Below are 19,411 nucleotides of genomic sequence, written 5' to 3' on the forward strand. Positions count from 1 at the left end.
AGGTTCTATATCAATTTATTTCAAGCATTCCTCAAAACATCTAAGGAAACAGTTGGCACTCATGCCCAATCTCTATTGTCAATGAGTTTATCCATGTCTGCCACCCACATCTCTCCTAGCCCATCCTGCGTGCATTTGGATTGCTTGTGGAATGCACTAAACAATTGTGGCAGAGCCCTCTTTCCCTTGCCTAGTACACAGATTTTCTGCAGACAATTGTCTATGGACCCTTAGGTAGTCCCTATTTTCCACATTCACTCTTTTGAAGCTTCCAAGGAACCATGTAATAGGAACTGCCCTTTTGGTACGTCAAGGGCTCATCTCCCTTCCTAGTAGTGTGTGAAAGATCCATTATTCATACACGTCACCTATCTGTGTGATCCTCTCACCACCCCAGTCTGCACTCTTGTTGTATCTCAGCTGTGTATGTGTTCTTGGAGGCATTGTGTCCAGCTGTATTTAAGCACCTCTGTTAAGAGTGGTTGTTCACATACCCTAAACCTAGGCATGACAAGGATTAAACTCTTATTGTGTGTACATCAATGCCCTCCTTTTCCCGTTCCCCGTAGGTGCATCCATCCGTCTATCTTTTTTGTCACCCATTGCATTTGGGCTGCAAAGTTGGGGCCACCTAACTTTGATCCTCTTTATGTTGTTAATGTATTTTTTTGCATAGCAGTGATATTTTTTAGCACAGCATTTAACTAAACTTAGTTAAACTGATAAGTTATTTATTTGTTTACTATATTGCTCTTTGATCGTTATCTTGTGCATTACACTTGGCATTTTTGTTCTAGGATTGCCTTGCAACCTTAACCCCATCCAGGGTGATGTTGCCAACAGTTCAGATGCAGATGCTGCACCCTCTGTGTGTTTGTGGGCACACTAAGGGGCAGGTGCTCCGGCACCGAGGTGGCGTACGCACTGCTAAGCACGGGGTACGCGTGGTTGACATTCCACTCCTTGGGCAACCACAACTCACTGGGCATCTTGTCCTCTTCCAGTCGCGGTGAGCATCTGTTCCTTCGTTCCCTCCTCTCTGGTGCGATGTCGCGGACATTGCCGGTGCTGTCAACGTAGTCAGGCCGGCAGCGACATTCACTGGGACTCTGAGCACAGTCGGTCCGAGGGAATGAAAATATTGGGGGTGGTGGGGGTGGGCTCAGTCTCTGTCTGGCTCCTGCCGGTTATCAGAATTTGTGCCAGATCTTGGGCACTGTGATGGTCTTCGTCCTGGAACTTCTAGCCCTGCTGCCTCTGTGATGCTTGCATGTCAGCGCTTCCATGCGGAGGATCCGACTTAGGCCTCACTCGATGGGAGTGGCTTCGACACTGCAGCACAGGCTCCCTACTCCTCCAAGCCTTCTTAGCAGGTATCAGCCACAGGGGAATTAAAGGCAGGCATTTTGGTTGGGCAGTATGGCTAGTGGCGAGGATGTCAAAGGATTAAATTATGGGCCTGCCACTGAGCTCTTAGAGTGTCCCGGGTGGTCACCATCTAGGTCATGCCCCCACATTTTAAGATTGTTGATCCTTCTGTTTTTATTTGTCAGTAGTGGACTAGCTCCTTTCTAACTCTCTATGCTTAATGAATAGATTCACACTGGTTAATCAACCTTATAATCTCAATATAAACCATTGTGTATACTTGCAGCAAATAAACACAAGCTCTTTGTAGTTCATTTCGGTGTGCATGAAATTTAAATAAAAACTTTTGAACTGAAAAAAAACGTGAACCTGTAGTGTCCTAGGTGTCAAAATCCTGAGGTGGATTATTTTGACTGGATTTGGGCCTGACCTCCAGTGTACACCTAGTGATAGAGGGTATTTGAGACACTATTCCAAACAGTGGCAGTGTAGTTAACTCCTTCCCCCCCTTGTGGAGTTGCCAGTTATGCCAAAGACAGAATGCTTGTAAATTAGTAGCACTGGCTTTCCATCCTACGAAAAGAAGATATTTGTCAAGATGGGGTATAGGATCCCCTGCCACTGCGAAAGAATAGATAGATATCTGAACTAATATATTGTGATGATACTCTGAATATATATGCTAATACATTGTTGTGGGTAGGCAAGGGTTCATAATAAAAAAAAAAGTGAGAACATTCCTAGTAACTGTTCATCTATGCTGATATTATCTGTTAATATTTCATTTTATTGTGTTGCTAAAGTGGTATGTGTATAGTCAATATGTAAAGAGCTTATGTACAGATGATTTATAATAGACACATTTGAACACCTGCTTTGAAACCAGGTGGACAATAAGATAGAGGCAATGCTAACTGTCAAGGGTGAACTAACAAAATAAAAACGGCTAAGTTTTTAGTAACCTGTAATAAGAGCAGTGTCACATGAGAAATAATACCGGGTCCTTCCTTATACTTTTTGCTTTTTATGTTATGGTATGATCTAAGCCGAATGTGTAAAATTTAACTGGATGTCTTTCATGCTGTGCCATATGTAGCATCCGTGGCCTATTCTCTCAAAGTAGTGATATGCACCTTCTTTATATTTTAGAGCCACCTATTTGGAAATTCGTATGAGCCAAGTCATTCAAGAAGAGTGGTCATTTCTCACACTTTGGATAAAGCTTTGAAGGAAGGTAAGGTCATATTATAGTATTTATTATTCTTTCAATGCTTCTCTAGCCTCCAGTCTATTGCTGCTTGGTTTGTCTCTGGAAATACATGTGCGTTTAGTGTCACAATGTGCTAAATGTTGTGGTTTGTTAGTATGTGGGCCCCATTTAGAAGGACAAATCTGATACATTAATTGGTCATATTAGGAATGGCCTTGTGTGATATACACACATTCTTAGTGACTGTAGGGGTTGTAATACAAATCTACATTCCACTACAATTCAACAAGGTGATAACCAGTGGCTTATGTTTTTGTTGAATTAGGAAGATAAAATAAGAAAAGGTTTTCTGAAGAAAATGTTTGATGTCTAGTGACAGCAGTTGTGCCTTTTCACTATGCCCATGCACTTCCAGTGCTCAGCTCTCATCCTCATTAGTCCATTAGACACTCTCCACCCAAAATATGGTGCTGTGCCATGCTTCATAGCTCCATGTCCTCTCAAAAGCCTGGCTAACTCCGTTCCCGAGGCACACATTTAAGGCTGTACTTTTCCAGCCACTTCACAAAACAATGACACCACCAATATTTGTAAATTTCCACTGCATCTAGAATGAGCGATACAACAATTATATATGGTTTTGCAACCATACTAAGTAACTCAGGTTCCATAATGTATATTTAAAATATATGAATCATACTCTAGTTTACAAGATAGAAACTTGGTTGCTATTTTTGACATAGGCACTATGTTAAGCATACAGAAGAGGGCACAAAGTTCTTGAAGAAACAAATGCCTCACTAAAATGTATTGACACAGCCACAAGTGAAAAGCAGATATCAACTATTCCTCTGGCACCAACACATCTGTGCATAATACCTTGTATAGGTGTAGATGTTAACAATCAGAAGCACAAAAACAAACACAGACATCTGCGCATACACCTTGACCATGCGTGAGTTGGCCCCTGGTCCTGGCCTGTAGCCAAATCCCCCTGCAGGCAACCAACCTTTGCTGTGCGCAGCTTAAGGTTGGCCTTCGATCCCCAGGGACCCCATCCGGGGACAAATACAAGAAAAAAGGGGAGGGGTCACACAATCCCCTCTCCAAGCCTTATTAGGTCCTGGGGACCTCGTCCCCGAAGGCCTAATGTATTTTAAGGGGAGGTGGGCCCCATCCCCAAGCGTATTATGGCCATGGGAACTCCATCCCCCAGGGCCAACATGTATTTTAAAGGGGACAGGTCGACCTTGCAGTCCGCTTCGTGAGTTTCTTTAGGCCCTTGGGACCCCATTCCCCAGGCCCTCTTTTTTTTTTTTTTTTGAAAGGGCAGATGACAACGGGGCCACCCTCCCCGGGCCATCATATGCCCCAGGGAGGCTGTTCCCGAGGCTGAAGCTTACAAAAAAGTCTAGGGTGTACGTTATTGAATGCGCCCTGGGGGTGGGCTCCCTGGAGCCTATAATGGATCAGGGAGGGGATTGCGCACCCTCTTCTCCTTAAAAGAAAGCAGCCCGAACATAATTTTTTCCCATTTCCGTGGGAGTTGCGCAGGATTGCCAGATTAACTGCTGACTTTTTAATTAATATATATATATATATTTTTATTTCGGACCATTGGGGGTCCCTCTGGGTCCCCCCAAGGGACCTGGGTGGAGGGGCAAGCTATCCCTACCCTGCCTCCTTATAATATATATTTTTATTACATGTTCAGGACAGGGGACTAAGTCCCCAAGTCCTGTAATAGCTGCCAGCTACATTTTTCTCACATAGGGATTTTGTATTTTGCGACCCCCATTTTTCTCACAACCCGGCTCGACAGATCACCCCAAAACTTTCCGTGCACCAACTAATCAAACACGAACACCTTTTTGGAACGTTTCGGGGAGATTCGTCAAATAGTGCCAAAGTTATTAGCAACACAAAAACGCTTTTCCTATGGAATAGCTGACCTCACTATAACTACCCAGTGGCGACTGTAACTGTTAATGTATACAACTGTGTAGTTATAGTTGTGTCAGAGTTCCCATTGAAAGAGCATTGTTTGTTTCACTAATAATGTTTGCCCCATTTGACAAATCTGTACAAAACTTTCCTCAAAAATCCCCAGTCCACTTGGGCTCCTTCATGGAAAATGTTGCCCTGATCTGAACAGGGGGGATCAAGAAGAGTCCAGTGATAATTTCCATGCGAAACTTGGCTCGCCAAAGCAGAGAAAATGGCTGAATCGAATTCAATCAAATTTTGCAAAAAGTTATAATTTTACTCAGAAAACACACTTTTTGTGATTTGGTGTAAATACAGGAAGCCATTTTTGAGAAATCAACATTTAAATAGGGGCTCAAGTTGAGTATGAAGGGGTTAAAAAAGTTTGGTATATCAGGACGGTTGGTCCTGCTGCAGTCCTGTGGTACCGGAAAAAAAAAAAAAAAAGATATATATATATATATATATATATATATATAGTGTTCGGATTGTCAAAGGGAGCTTTTTCATGCTTTGGCCAATTTGGTACATCCTGTTATACTAAGTAATCTGCCTGCAACTCTGAAGAAAATGTTGAGGCCACTGTTACAGGACTTGGGGACTCTTTCTCCATGTCCTGAAAATGGTTTCTTAAATTGGGCATGAAAGGAAAGTGTAGCAACAACCTGACCCGCAGGCACTTTTGGGGTTGTGGTGGTCAAGCCATGAAATCTCGAATTCCTCTATTCCTGCCAGATGATAGGGATGATTTGTGATGTGGTGGAAGATAGTGACCAGGCCTCTGACATAGTCACTCGGGCAAAGGAGACAGCAGACTTGCCAGATGATGTGGTAGTGTTCCCCTCATGCTACTGCCTCTTGAACTCCACAATTTAAGACTCCCTCTTTGAACCAGTTTTCCTGCCTAAACCTCTGATCAGATATTACTTCTCAAGTTCTCTGTGATACTGACAGCAGGGAAGTTGCACAGAGACATGTTAGCCTGTTTTTAACCAGTGCTCAGTGAAGTAGAACCTTCCTTCAAATAGATTTACGATTTATAGATCTCAAATGGCCTCATTCAGAGGGTCCTGTCATTACTTTTAAGCTAAAGATGACTGGTTTTCTGCGTGGACTCGCAAAATAGTAATTCAGTCAAATTGGTATATTATAGAAAGTCAGATAAGCAGTTCAATATAAATGGACACTCTGGCTTGATAGGTTGTGAGTTATGGGTTTGATTCACAAAGTTTTTGTTTGAGACTGTATATTTTTCTCCTCAACGTTCAGGAGTTAGTCACTTTGAAGCGGGGAGAGAGAGGCTTTGTGGTTTATACATTCACAAAATATAATACATTCCTTGGATACAGCCAATTGATTATGCCCTCTCCCCTCTTTATGGTGTTCAGTATTTCTTTTTTCATCACCCTTCCTACTCCCTTTTTGACACCTCTTGCATATCATCTGCTCTCTCTCCATTTGCTTTTGTTTGATGTCACTCTCTGTCTGTCCATCTGCCTATTTCCTTCTTAATTGTTCCTCCTCATGCTGCTTATTTTCTGACCTTCTAGTTGTTCTTCCTACTCACCGTGTTATGCCACTAGTCAAAGAGGTTCTTTACTAAGTGAATCAAACCCTGGATGTAGGCCCACCAATTGGAGCAGATGTTACTTCTCTCACCTGTGCTTCTGTTGTAGAGGAAGACATTTACTGTATTGGTTAAAAATTACACGCAATATATTTCATCTATAGTCAGTCAATCGCTCAAAATTCCTTAAATCAGCAGAATGTCATTAAAGTACAAAATCATTACACATAGGATTAAAAAACAGAAATGTAAAACAATAATAACAGAGCATTGTTCACATGACCGATACACATAGCTGAATATAATGGCTAAAATCAGCTTGTCCATAATTGTACCTAAAAGAAACCAGAAATATATTTAAAAAGGACCATAGATATACTACAGATAAAATTGCAAGAAATAGCATAAAATAAGCAAGGCAAAAACAAGGTTAAAATCTTGTACTATTCCAGCTTGAATTAATCTACGACTGCTTCCACCAGTTTGTATAGTTTCCTAATGGCAATAGCGGATCTGATAAAATTTAAGACAGAATAACAGGTTTGTATAGATGGCAGTTTTTGAACATAAAAGTACATCCTTGTGAGAAATAACTCGTAATTTGTGTAAAAGAAGTAATATAAAAATATGTCTAGGAGCAGAGTAAAGTGAGCAAAATAGAAAAAATTGAGACATATTTACTTAGAAGAAGCATCCCAAGGACAATTCAGGAGCACTTTTTGCCAGATGCATTGCTTTGGGAAGGCCACTCTGAAATGTATCAAATGTATACAATCGGTCATGCAGTCTTGAACCAATCTGGCCGCTGGATTTGACCAGATTTTCAACCAGAGCAAGAGTGGGGCAACAGCAATTAGGTCCTCAATATGCCGTAGTCCCAGTTCCTCATGACAGATAATATTTGCTACATTCTTGAGTACCATCAATAATCTGTGCACAAATTTGTTCTCAACATGTTGGAGCAAGTCTGCTTTGGTCTGACCCCCCATATGTGGCTGCTGGTACACATTTGGAATTATAGAGCATAACAATCTGAATCTAAATCTTGCATAAAAATTAAAGAAATGTCCAACAAACTTTGCAGACTGTTAGCTGTACGGGGGATTAAAACTGCATCATCAGCATACAGAAGGACCGGGAGCTGTCTCAAACCCATCCTAGGGAAATCCTTTCCATTTGTTACTAGAAAACCATAAAGTCCGTTAATATATAACAGAAACAAAAAAGGTGCTAAAATGCAACCCTGTCTGACTCCTCGCATAGATGGAAAGGGGGAAGACCTCTCTCCCTGCCGCCCATACTGCACCAAGACCGTTAGTTCAGTATATATGCGTTTGATTAGCTCCAGCAAGTTCCAGTCGACCCCCAGAGATTCCATGATCTGCCAGAGCTTCCCTCTATTCACCAGATCAGAAGCACTTGATAAATCAATGAAAGCCAGGTGAATAGATTTTTTTCTAACAGTAACATATTTGCTAAGAATGAGGTGCAGATTTAATGCTTGTTCGACTGTACCTAGACTAGGTCTAAAACCGTATTGGATTAAGGACAGGATCTCTGCCTCTGCCACCCATTCCTCCAACCGTGTCAGTATCACACTCCCCAGTATCTTAGCAGTAGAATCTATAAGAGGTATTGGCCTATAGCAGATTGGATCTTGTCTGTTACCCTTTTTAAAAATGGGAATAATTATGGCCAGTTTCCAAGAAGAGGGGATATTGCTTTTTACTACACTTCTTAATACATTTGTAACTAAAGGGCCCCAAAGATCCGGCATGGACTTAAAGAGATCGACAGGGACCCCGTCCGGGCCAGGTGCTTTCCCTGATTTTAGTTGATTAATTGCTGTGTTTACCTCATGTAACTCAAATGATAAGTCAATTATATTCAAATTAGATTCCGCAGGGCTCTGGTCAGTACATTCATCCCCCTCAGATGAGAAATTGCTTCCACACTGAAAAACACTCATAAAATGGTTCACCCAAACCTCTTCTGATATTAAGCAGTCATATTCTTTATTGACATGTTCCGTGAAATAAGGGTGGTTTACCACCTTCCAAAATTGTGCCGTGTCCTCCAGTTCGGCAGCTGCCAAGAGCTCGTCCCATGCTCTAGATCTAATTTCAGATTTCCTCTCTGCCAGAGCTCCCTTATATTGTCCCCTTGCCATTCTAACCAGGTCACGGGAAAGGGGAATAGATCTAAGGGCTTTTTTAAATTCTTTATGGGCAGTAGTACAGGCCGAATTAAACCATCAGCAGACCAAAGAGCCCCGGGGAGTCCTGTCACTCACTAATGCCTCAGAAACAGCATAACTTAAATGTTCAAATTCCGATACTAGGCAATCATGGGAAGGATGTTGCGACAGACATAAATTATTAGTCTCCAATTTAAAAAAAATCATTTTATGAATGAAAGTCTTAGGAGCCACCCTTTCCCATTTCATGCAGAGACCGAATTGTTTTAAAATAAAAAAAAGGTTTCTCTCTTTTAATTAAAGCGGGTTTACTATTAATTAAAGCGGGTTTACTATTAAAAGCGAGGGTATTGTGGTCACTGGCACAATTTGGTATAAGCTTGAAACTGGTTATTAAGTGAAAATCAGAAGAGCTAATCAGGATGAAGTCGATAATAGTCCCTTTGGAGTTCCCCGTGAATGTAGGTATAATTTGGGTATGTACGGCAGCCTTCTCCCTTGCGTATACATGATCAAATTTATAGATAAAGGTATTTAAAACTTCGCCTTGCTGAGTGTGCATAAAATGGGTTGACAGTTCTCTAGCCTCTATGGAGTTACTGCACAGATGTGGAACTTCCTGATTGCACAATGGCATGTTAAAATCTCCAGCCCATATAATAACTAACTCATTATTCTGGAGCTTATCAAAAGAATCAAGAAAATCTATTACCTCCTCTAAACTTCCCTTCAGAAGATCGCACGGGATATTGTTATAAAAATGTATTAACAGCAAGCCCTTACTCCCCTCAATCAGTAGTAAAACAATCATAAAATATGATGAAGACCAGATTAGAGATGCCTCCATTTTGGGCAATTGTAATGGAACAAGAACCAAGAGACCCCCACTTGCCCTTCCCGCTGACAAGGGGGTTGCAGGTTGATATAGAGAAAAGCAGCCATCCAAATGGAAAGGGCCCACTGACCAGGTCTCCTGCAGGCAAATGGTATCGTAAGTAGAAATAAAATCCCGCCGCTCTATGTTCTTAACCTTTGACCGGAGCCCCGCAGCATTCCAACCAATTAATGTTAAGGATTTGGGGCCCGGCCCTGCCACCATTTCCTCTCCAGTAGTAACAGCTTCCGAGGCCTAAGGGGCGATATCTGTTTTATCAAGCCCAATCTGTGGAGCAGGAATATCATACCCAACGCTCTGCACTGACCCCTCCAGAACCCCTCTTGTAAGCCAGACCTTAACCACGTCTCAATCTTTCTCAACTAGGGGAATCAAGTCCTGGTGGCATCTGGTGGTAAGGATGTTAGACCGGGTATAGGTATTGGCTGACTCTGCTTTGTAATCGCGTTGAACAGATTTAGAGCAAGGAGGTAAGAGTTGGATCATAAAAGTGACTTAGTGGATAACTTTGAAGCCCTTTTTCCTTCCTGGTATGATAAAACAGATCAGCCAACAAACATTTAACTAGGCCGGGATTAGCAAAGTTAATCACAACACAGTCACCCTCATGTACTTTCATTGAAGGTCCAACTCATTTCACTCTACGTGCCATAGGAATCTTGTTATTAAAATCTCCTTGGTAACTGGATTTAGTCCTTAACCAATGAGCACATTTCCTCCTTAATGCCTGAGTGTCTTCATTATGCCCATGGTCTAAAGGGGGCACATTCAGTAGAACCAAAACATACGGGGTGCAATCAGGTGGAAGATGCAGTGGCGGCTCTGCTCGAAAATTGGTGGGATTGTTGTGAGGAGTAGTTGAGCAACCAGGGCGGACTACCTTACTGCTCTCCAGAGTGGGGTTGGGCTCCATTGATAAAGGTTCAAGACTTTAAGACTGGTTGTAGGATGATCAAGCTGTGAACCAAAATCATTAGATGGAAAGTTTTGTAGTGCTTCTCCCTTTTTGGGCAGTACCCCCCGCATATAGAGATTACCCGAGTCAGGTCTTAAAGTTGTTTGAGAAATCATCCTGATCGTATTGGTATGAAAATGTTCCAATTTTTTGGATATTAAGGTAACAAGTTTCTCCTCCAAGGCAGCACAGAACGGTTTAAGAATAGAGTCAATTAAGTGTATGGGATCATCCCGTAATGCTCCCTTCTCTCTGTTATCGAGCTTAACATTATCAGAGGGCAAACCAGGAGCTGCCAGGTGACAAACAGGGTGTTCCAGGTGAGTATTGAATTTCCTCCTGGGCCCTAGGTCTCGTTTTGTGGTTTTGGGGCGGGCACCCGCTTTTTCTCTTTTTCAGTGGCGGGGATACCACGGGGGAGCAATCAATATTGGGGTCACTTCTAGCTTGCGTGTAGGGGTCTCCTGTTACAGGGTGGAGAGTGTAATGGTTGGAAACTATCAGAGGGCCCTGAACCCCTTAGTTAGGCTCAATACAAACAGTTGGCTCAAGGGGTAGTCTCTGTGTCAATTTATGGGCCACCCCAATTTTTTCCTCCACCTGTACAATTTCACATTCTAAGGCCACAATAACAGAAGATAAATAACTGGTAATTGATGGTTGAGTTATTTCAGTTAACTGGCCCTGGGCACCCTCCCCCTTTTGAAGAATAATTTTCTTTTTACCCATAACAGGCAATGAAAAACACACACCCTGAAAATATGACTGGGCTTTTTCCCAGGGTAAAGAGATGGGGGGCGGGTGCCTTACCTCTCGCCTTCCCAAAAATCAGTTTTCATGGGGGTGGCCCAGTCCAGCCTCTTCCAGATGATGACGGGCCTGCCCTTGGCCCGGGCGCGGCCTGCGCGCGTCCCGCGGTGCGGGGAGTCAGGCAGCGCTATGAGCGCGCTGGAAGAGCCTGACCCCACCCCCGTCTCCTCAGCGATGCAGGGGCTTAGCATCCCCCTGGTTGGCGTCTCCGTCCCGTGGTGTGGGGAGTCAGGCAGTGCTATGAGTGCGTGGGAAGAGCCTGACCCCGCAACCGCTCTCCTCTGCGATGCAGGGGCTTAGTGTCCCCCTGGTTGACATTGGCGACTCCGTCCCCATCCATAATAACTCCAATTAAAATAAATCAAACTTGCATTAGTCGTATTTGTATCAAAAATAGGTTACTCAACAATTTAAACTAAGCAAATAAATGACCTCCCTGCCTTTAAATGTTATTTAAAGAACTTTAATTCACAAATGAATCACCTGCTAACTGCATACCTTTCCTCACCTGTCCATTGTGTGTATGTGATTGCCCTTGTAACATACCTTTACTGAAATGGCAATTGTTCTTCAACCAGTTTTTCTGAACAAATTACACAGAAATCTGATTCTTACCTCATAAAACAAGGTGCAGACACACAGAATATGATCAAAATATAATCAATTGATTTTAAACTCATTTAAGTTGAAGAACGGATGTTTCGATGTGTAAGAAGACTACACACGGAACCATACACAATCCAATTAGTCTAATGGTTATCTATGTTATTGTAACTGTTAATGACCTTCACTCCAATATGCCATCTCAAACCTGCAGTTAATTCCTGTTCTTACATTTTACCCTACCCTGTGCAGAGTCCTCTTGGAGCTGTTACCGACATGTACTTTTCATTCAAATCCTGCCTTTGCATGAAAAGCTCAGTGGCTAGTGTTGTGCACTGCCATTGCTTGCCTCTGAACTGAAACGTTTGGTCTTCTAGCTCTGATACAAGAAACTCCACCACTCTTGGCAACCAAGCTATCTAAATGCTGAAGCAGTGACAGTCGGTAGCTGTTGCAAATTTGCGATTGGAGTACTGGCTGAGGTCAAGATGTGCCTGTGTGTTTACCTATGTGCTTCTTCCAATAGCAACTGCACCAGTAGTGAATGTGGTGTAGTGTGCATAAATCTAAATATAGGAGTCCCACCAAAGCTCTAGGAAGTTACAAATGTGACTGAGAAGTGGGACCAGACTTTTTGGAAACCGTAAGGCAATTTGGAAAGAGAGATGGAAACGTTTTTCAATTACTCAGTGTGGAGGACCAGCAAAAAAACTTTATTTCAACAGTCATATACAAAGGTGGTAGAGTGGCAGTATATGACCTTCAGATCTAGCAGTGCGTGCACTGCAGGAGCGTAACCCTGCCACTTCCAGCTGCAGCACCAGTGCATTGTAGAATCATGTGCCAACTTTGCTCCCAGCTGCAGCATCACACAAGGGAGTAAGGACGTTTGCCAGGATTTCTGGCCAAGGAATTTATGAAACACCTGTTCACTTGGCCTTATAACCTAATGGTGGCAAGAATTATGCATCAAGAGATAATGCAGTTGTAGTAGTGCTTCCGGCCTGAGAAACCATTATGTAAGTCTTCTTAACTATGTTCATCTTGTTCTTGGAGATACTGAGCATGGATATTTCCCTTCTTCTTTTGGTTTGAGTAATGAGCAATGTCAGGGGCAGGAGTACATTTTTGATACGTTCCTGTTTAAGTCCTGCTGCTGGATAGAAACATGATCTGCTTTACATTACCAAGATGATGTGCACGCACTGGCACAAGAAAAACATAAGTAGCTGACAGCACCCAAAACTGTTGGAAACAATCAGCTATAATATACAATTTTCAGATACTAAAGTTATTCACCTTAATTATAATGTTTGGTTAAATGCAGAGAGGAGGGCTCTCTTGAGGGTAGAAAATACACAGAAACCAGAAACAATCTTCCCACAGAAATTATGCATTAGAACTTCTGTACTTGTGGCACATGGCCTGACTCAAAGGGAAATGGCAGCTTGAGTGAGAGCTCCTTTTCCTTGGCACCTGCTAGCTCTGCTTTCCCCTGCTTCCAGTGGTGGACAGATCATGCTGCACACCAGTACATGCACTGGAGCCTTTGAAGCGTGATGTGAGAGGATTTCCAGCACCAACACCACAGTGGCATGCTCCGTCTGGCATGTTGATGACACAGTGTGCTTGCAGTCCGCGCTCCCTGTTCGAGTGTGCAAAAGACTGTGATTCACGATTCAGTGGGATCGCATCATATAATTAGCCTGCAGCTTTTTTAGTCGTGTTGCCACCCCTTTTTCACATTTTCTAGATTTATGAGGCAGGACAATGAGATTTATGGCCCCAGCGTTGTCTTGGAAGTGCCCAGTGAGCCCATTCTACTAAGACTGTGACACATTTCTTTTCATTTCTCTGTTTCATTTAAAAACCCTGTGTGGTACCAAAGTTAGCTTTTGCCTACACTGAGCCCTACGCTCTGGGCTCCCACATGGAATAGACTTTGGAACAAACTTCTCCCCTTTGATTAGCATGACTCCCTAATTCATACTATCATTGTATTACTGGTTCATTGACAAGTATCTGCATATGCTCTCTGATCTACCGCCAGCATCCTCCTATAGATATGTGATACACACACCCCAATGTTCTGTAATCTTGTTTTTCTCTCCACCATGTAACACTAATGGTCATGTGACCTGATGATTTCAGTTGTTAGCTGTTATGGTATATATGGGCATGACATATGCTTTTCCCGAAGCAGATTATGCTTCATTTTTCATGTACTGCCAAATCGATTGGGGGTGTGACTCCTATAGCTTGAGTCTGTTCTCTCTCTGAAGCCTGTCTGGCTAACTCTTGGTTTACCTCCAGTGCTAAAGGTATTTATATGATGATAGAATCTTTACAATAGATATCATTAAAGTCTAAGGGGGTGAATCATCCTATCCTAAGAGTCGGGAAACCCTTGATTATACTTACAGATGTGATATAATTTTCGTACAGGAGACTACGTTATCTGCTCATCACATTACCTCTTTCACTTCACCCTGGATCTCAGGAGCCTTCTGTTCACCAGCACAAGAGAAAACAAAAGGGGCAATTGCTATCATTTACAATGCAAGCAAAGAATATGGTTTTAGACACAAATGTAGATCAGGGAGGAAGGTGGATATTAAATACATTGTCTAAAACAGGTAGGGACTTTTGTGAATTGAAACTTTATGCTCCCAAGGTTACTAATATAGGTTTTCTGGAAACACATTGATGAGCTGCTCTCTAAACTCCCTAATAATGCTTGACTTTTAGTAGGGGGCTACTTTAACTTACCAGTAGACTCCACCGTAGATCGCAGCTTGAGAGTTAAATTTAGAACCTCTGCCTCCTATACATTTACTCTTCAGACTATGTACTAGTTATTTTCTCACAAACTCTTGGGTTCACCAACATCCAGATGAAAGGGACTACACTTTTTATCCATTCCCACACCATTCATACTCCATAACAGACTAGCTCTTGTGTCTAATAACTCCGCAAGGATGGTCACAGACCCCAGTATCGAACCTAGGTTGATCTCCAATCACTTGGCTATCTCAGTTACCCTAGGTTGATCCACCTCCAGCCCCACAGACAAATCCTAGAGACTTAACCCTGAAATTCTCCAAAATCCTAATCACGCTGCAGCAGTTCGATCATCCCTACAAAAGTTCTTCATGATAACCAACCTGAAGACTGTAGCCCTCAAACAAGGTGGGATGTATTCAAGGCTGTACAATGAGTGATTAAATTCAACTCAATAAAACTGTGTGCCTGCAACTCTGTGGGTAAAAAAGTGTTTGCCCGCTATCTCAAACGTAACAAAACCAAACACAAATTACACCGGTCAGAGATAAAAATGGCCGCTTAAACTTGGACCCAATAGAAATATCTCATATTTTTCTGGATTTTTCCAGAAATTTGGGCGACGAAAATAAAAAAAAGTAAACTCCGGACAGCTGAATACACTGTCAACTCCTGCTGAATTGGGATATAACAGAATCCAAGGTGCAGGTAGCTATGAAATCCCTCACACAAGGGAAAGTTCCAAGTCACAACAGACTCATTACCTGTTTCGGCAAACAGTTTGTGGATGAGCTACACTTCCCACTCCTCAGACTTTTTCACAACTATGCTAAGATAGGAACTATTCAGGAAGCCACTGCTAAAGCGATAATTTCACTGATTCATAAGGAACAGAAGGCCCATAGTCAACCAAAAAACTATAGACCGATTTCACTTATTAATTTGAACTGCAAGCTATATGCAGAAATCCTAGCCAGGCAAATTGAAACAATTCTCCCATCTTTAAATGACCCTTACCAAGCTCGTTTTATCAAATGTAGACTTTCTAATGACAATATTAGATTGCTGGATGACGTCCTGCAAATAGCGAAGACCAAATTCTCTCCTGTGCAGCAATAGCACTCAATGCTGAAAAAGCATTTGTTAATGTTGCCTGGCTTTTTAAAGTCTAAGATGTTGTGCTTTAATTTAGGTGATTCCTTTATAAGAATGACTGTAGCACTACATTCCAACCCTTGTGCTAAAATCAGAACCAATGGAGTCTTAGCAGAGTCATTTCCACTTAAACAAGATACCAGGCAAGGATGCCCACTGCCTTCTTTCCTGTTCCTCCTGGCCATTGAACCAATCCTACTGTTAATTAATGAAGGTTGCAATTCAATAGGATTAAAACTGGGTGATAGCTGCTTCAAGACATCAACCTATGTCGATAACATATTATGCCGATCAGGCAGAGATAGCCATCTCCGAAATTATGTCCAAAATGGAGCACTACTCCTAGTACCAGGTTGGGGCCTTAATAGGGACAAGTTGGAGGTCTGTCCACTTTAATATGTCCTGCATTAAGCAGTTTTTGCTTCCTCTGGACTGTCATGGCAGCCCAGTTTTCTCAAGTACCTGGTTCTAGAGTGCAACAAAAATTTATTGAAATCTGTCTGGCACAATGAGACACTGGTCGTACAAAAAGTTGAAACATTTTTAGTTGGATGGTCACCTAAATTTCTCACTTGGTGGGGTAAACTGGAGTCCATCAAACTGGTTAGTACCCAGATAGTCAACTACCTTCTAAATATGGTCCCAATCCTTTGTTCAGATGAGTTCTTTGCCAGTATAGACCGACTCCTAAACAAGTTGTTATGGATTTTTTAAAAACCTGTATCTCCTTTAAAAAAACGTAGATTACCTAAAAACCTAGGAGGTGCTAAACTAGTGGACTTTAAGAAATTTCAAATCTTCTTTTTGGCGACTCAGGGTGCAAAATGGTGTGATGAGGAATATGACTTTACTCCCCCGAGGCTGTCTCTCGAGAAGGTGCTTCTTCCATCTCTCCTGATGATAACAAAATCACCCCAATCTCAAGAATCCTATTTTGAATAATACCAGAAATGTTCTTCTAGAGTTAGATTCCCTCTTTTCCAAAGTAAAATTCAGCCATCCCCTTGGTGCTTCCATTTGGCATAACAAAGATATTGAATTGGACTTTAGCCTCGCGCTAGAGGACTCCTAGAGAGCGAAAAACATATGTTGTAGGTGACCTTGGTTCTAGACAACACCCCCTCCCAATTTCAGAAATCAAACAAAAATATAACATTGATGCCGCTGATTTTTACCACTTCCTTAAACTAAAGGCAGCTGCTGCCAGACATGCTGCATTCCCTTTTAGGGAGTCCACCTTACCCGCATTTTTCATATCTGTCAGAAAAGAGGGTCCTGTTGCTTCCAAAATATATTCAGAACTGAAACCTTTAAAATCTAAACTGTGTACCCTTATGCAGCAGAAATGGTTGGCTGACTAGTCCGATGATGGGGAGTCCTGATGCTTCATCTGTCGACTGGATAGATAAATTGGCTGTAGGAAGTTGTGGTCATCTCCATTTCAACAAAATATTGCAGCCAATCTGCCTCAAACTAAATTACACTTCTTTCACAGAATATTTTGGCCTCCTTGGGTCTATTAGAAGATAGTCGCTGTTGGAGCTGTAAAACCGATAATGCCAATTTGAGACATATATTGCATTCATGCCCCTCATTAGACACTTTCTGGGGGAACATATTCGATGTTGACAACATCTTTCACTTACAATTGCACAGGAACTTCTTGTTCTCCATATGTGATCCCTTCAGCTCTACTCATAATTCAACTCTTCAGAACGAGGAATGCTTACTTGTAGATCAGATGTTTACACTAGCCCATAAAACCATTTTGTCTAGGTGGGGCCTTGTAGCAGAATATGGCACGCTGTCCTTGTTTGTGCCTGGCGCACCTTTGAAAAGGTGCGTCTGAAGCAAACAAGGAGAGTGTGCCGGATTATACTGAACGTGCTACCCCCAGGCCAGCCGCAAACTTTGCCAGCCTCAGGCAGCGCATTTAAGAGAAATATGGAGCAGCTGTTTCAATTACAACACCAATTCCGAGAAATACAACAACATTTAAACGTGAGCCATAAATATTTTGGCTGTAGTTGAAATTTAGGTAGGTCTGCTGTGGCACCATTTAAAGTGGAGTTTATACAAAGGGAAAAAAATCATCAGAATAATAAGTATCAGAATTCGATAAAGACCAAAATATTTTTTTTTCCACTCAAAGAAATTGCCTCTTAATGGGGCCACTATTGCATTGTTCTGTTGAATGAAGGGCATCACACCTCAGCTGCTGGTGGTGGTTTAGAGGCCAGTCTTACTCTAACTCCAGGAAAGAATGCAGTTAAGCTTTTGCTCAACCAATGTAATGACCAAAATATATGATGAAATAGTCTTAAGTGAAAGAAGATTTAGCTGACCAGGATGTACGGGTTTGAGGTGAGCGAAGGTGTAGTGCTGAATCCTGCAAGTGTTACCAAATATGTTGAGACACAAGATGCGGGACCCGCTTTAGAATTTTATGGTAATGGAAAATCATCTGATTTCTGGAGGAGGTGCTACACCACAAGAAGAATCCGCTGGCGGAGTTTCCTCCACACACTGTCTCTACAATGGAGGAATCTTTACCAATGAAAAGTTGTCAGAATTTAGCACCTCCTTCACTAAGCTCTACATCAAGCCTTTAATAACTCGCTTCCCTGTAATACGATTCTCGGGATGCTAAGGTAGGGTGCAGGTACATTAGCATGTGAGCTACTGTCTTCAAAAGAGCAAAGATTTGGGGGTTGTGTCAAAACACAAAGAAGTGTTTTGCATGCCCTATTTATTTAGTGTTTCTTTAGGGCGCTGCAGGCTGCTGATTTTGAACGATTGATTTGTTAAAATGCATAAAGTGTGATGATCATGTGTCCAGGTTAATCAAAGGCGGTACACATAGAGGCGTTTAATTTTACATTTCTGTACTATACATCCTACATTGTTGAATGAAGAAACCATTAAGAAGTCTTCTGAAACGAAATACCACATGATTTTTCCAAAAATAGGTACATACACTTATGACGTGTTTTTGATTGATGTTTACTCTGCTTTACATACCCTTCTTAACCAGTTCTGTTCAGTATCCGGGGTCTTTGACATAGCTTTCTCACTGCTTTGCTCTCCTCAGCTCAGAATTGTTATTTCCTTACGGCACACTTTGCACACTCGCATCTATCACTATAACAAGGGTTGACAGGATGTTAGGCCAGCATTGCGAAGTTCCATCGTCCACTGTTGGCCTGATTGAAGACTGAAACTTAAATGTTCCTGTTGATAAACTCCCCTTTGTAATGTTTTCCGTTGGTAGTGTCTGCCCTCCTTGGGGAAGGTAGGAACTTATGTATGAAATGTTAATGAGACTTATACTTTTGACACCAAACAGTCGTGGTAAACGAATGGCCATGCTGCCAGTGCTGCCAATCCACACTCCTTTTGCATTCAATCCATAAATCTGCTGGAACAACAATATCAAAAAGTGTATTCAGGCCTTCCCACAGGCATTTTGCAAGTTTCACAAACCTATCTGTCTGCTGGTACCACTCCACTGGTTTCTCTCTTAACCTTGGGTAATCATTTGTAAAACTTAAGATATCACTCCTACTCCAAGGTACATGTACAAAATTCCCTCCTGGCGTTTCCCTCATTGGTAACATTTTCACTGGATCTCCTGACTGTGTCATATCATCTTTCTTTGGTCTTTCTCACTTCTTGACCCATCTGCCTTCCCATTTGTCTAAAGCTCTCCAAACCTGCACTTTCTCAAGTAATTCTCTAAGGTGTGTTTTCCTTCCTGCAGATCTTATGTGTATAAAATCTTCCTCCTCCATGTTTAATCTATAACTTCTTTTCAAACTTTTCATTTTTGATAAGTCAATATCAATTTCATCTGCTATTTCTTGTAACTGCTGGTGTATTTTATT

General features: G+C 42.0%; 1 protein-coding gene across 1 annotated transcript in view; it reads left to right on the top strand.

Moving 5' to 3' along the window:
* Positions 1-19,411, top strand: part of SNX25 (sorting nexin 25) — an 830,371-nt gene that overhangs the window by 107,998 nt on the left and 702,962 nt on the right. Inside the window, exon 2 of the mRNA XM_069199645.1 lies at positions 2,518-2,602. Coding sequence (XP_069055746.1) covers positions 2,518-2,602 — 85 coding nt within the window. The remainder of the gene's footprint in view (positions 1-2,517; positions 2,603-19,411) is intronic.

The sequence above is a fragment of the Pleurodeles waltl genome, chromosome 1_2 (assembly GCF_031143425.1).
Source record: "Pleurodeles waltl isolate 20211129_DDA chromosome 1_2, aPleWal1.hap1.20221129, whole genome shotgun sequence".
Taxonomy (NCBI): domain Eukaryota; kingdom Metazoa; phylum Chordata; class Amphibia; order Caudata; family Salamandridae; genus Pleurodeles; species Pleurodeles waltl.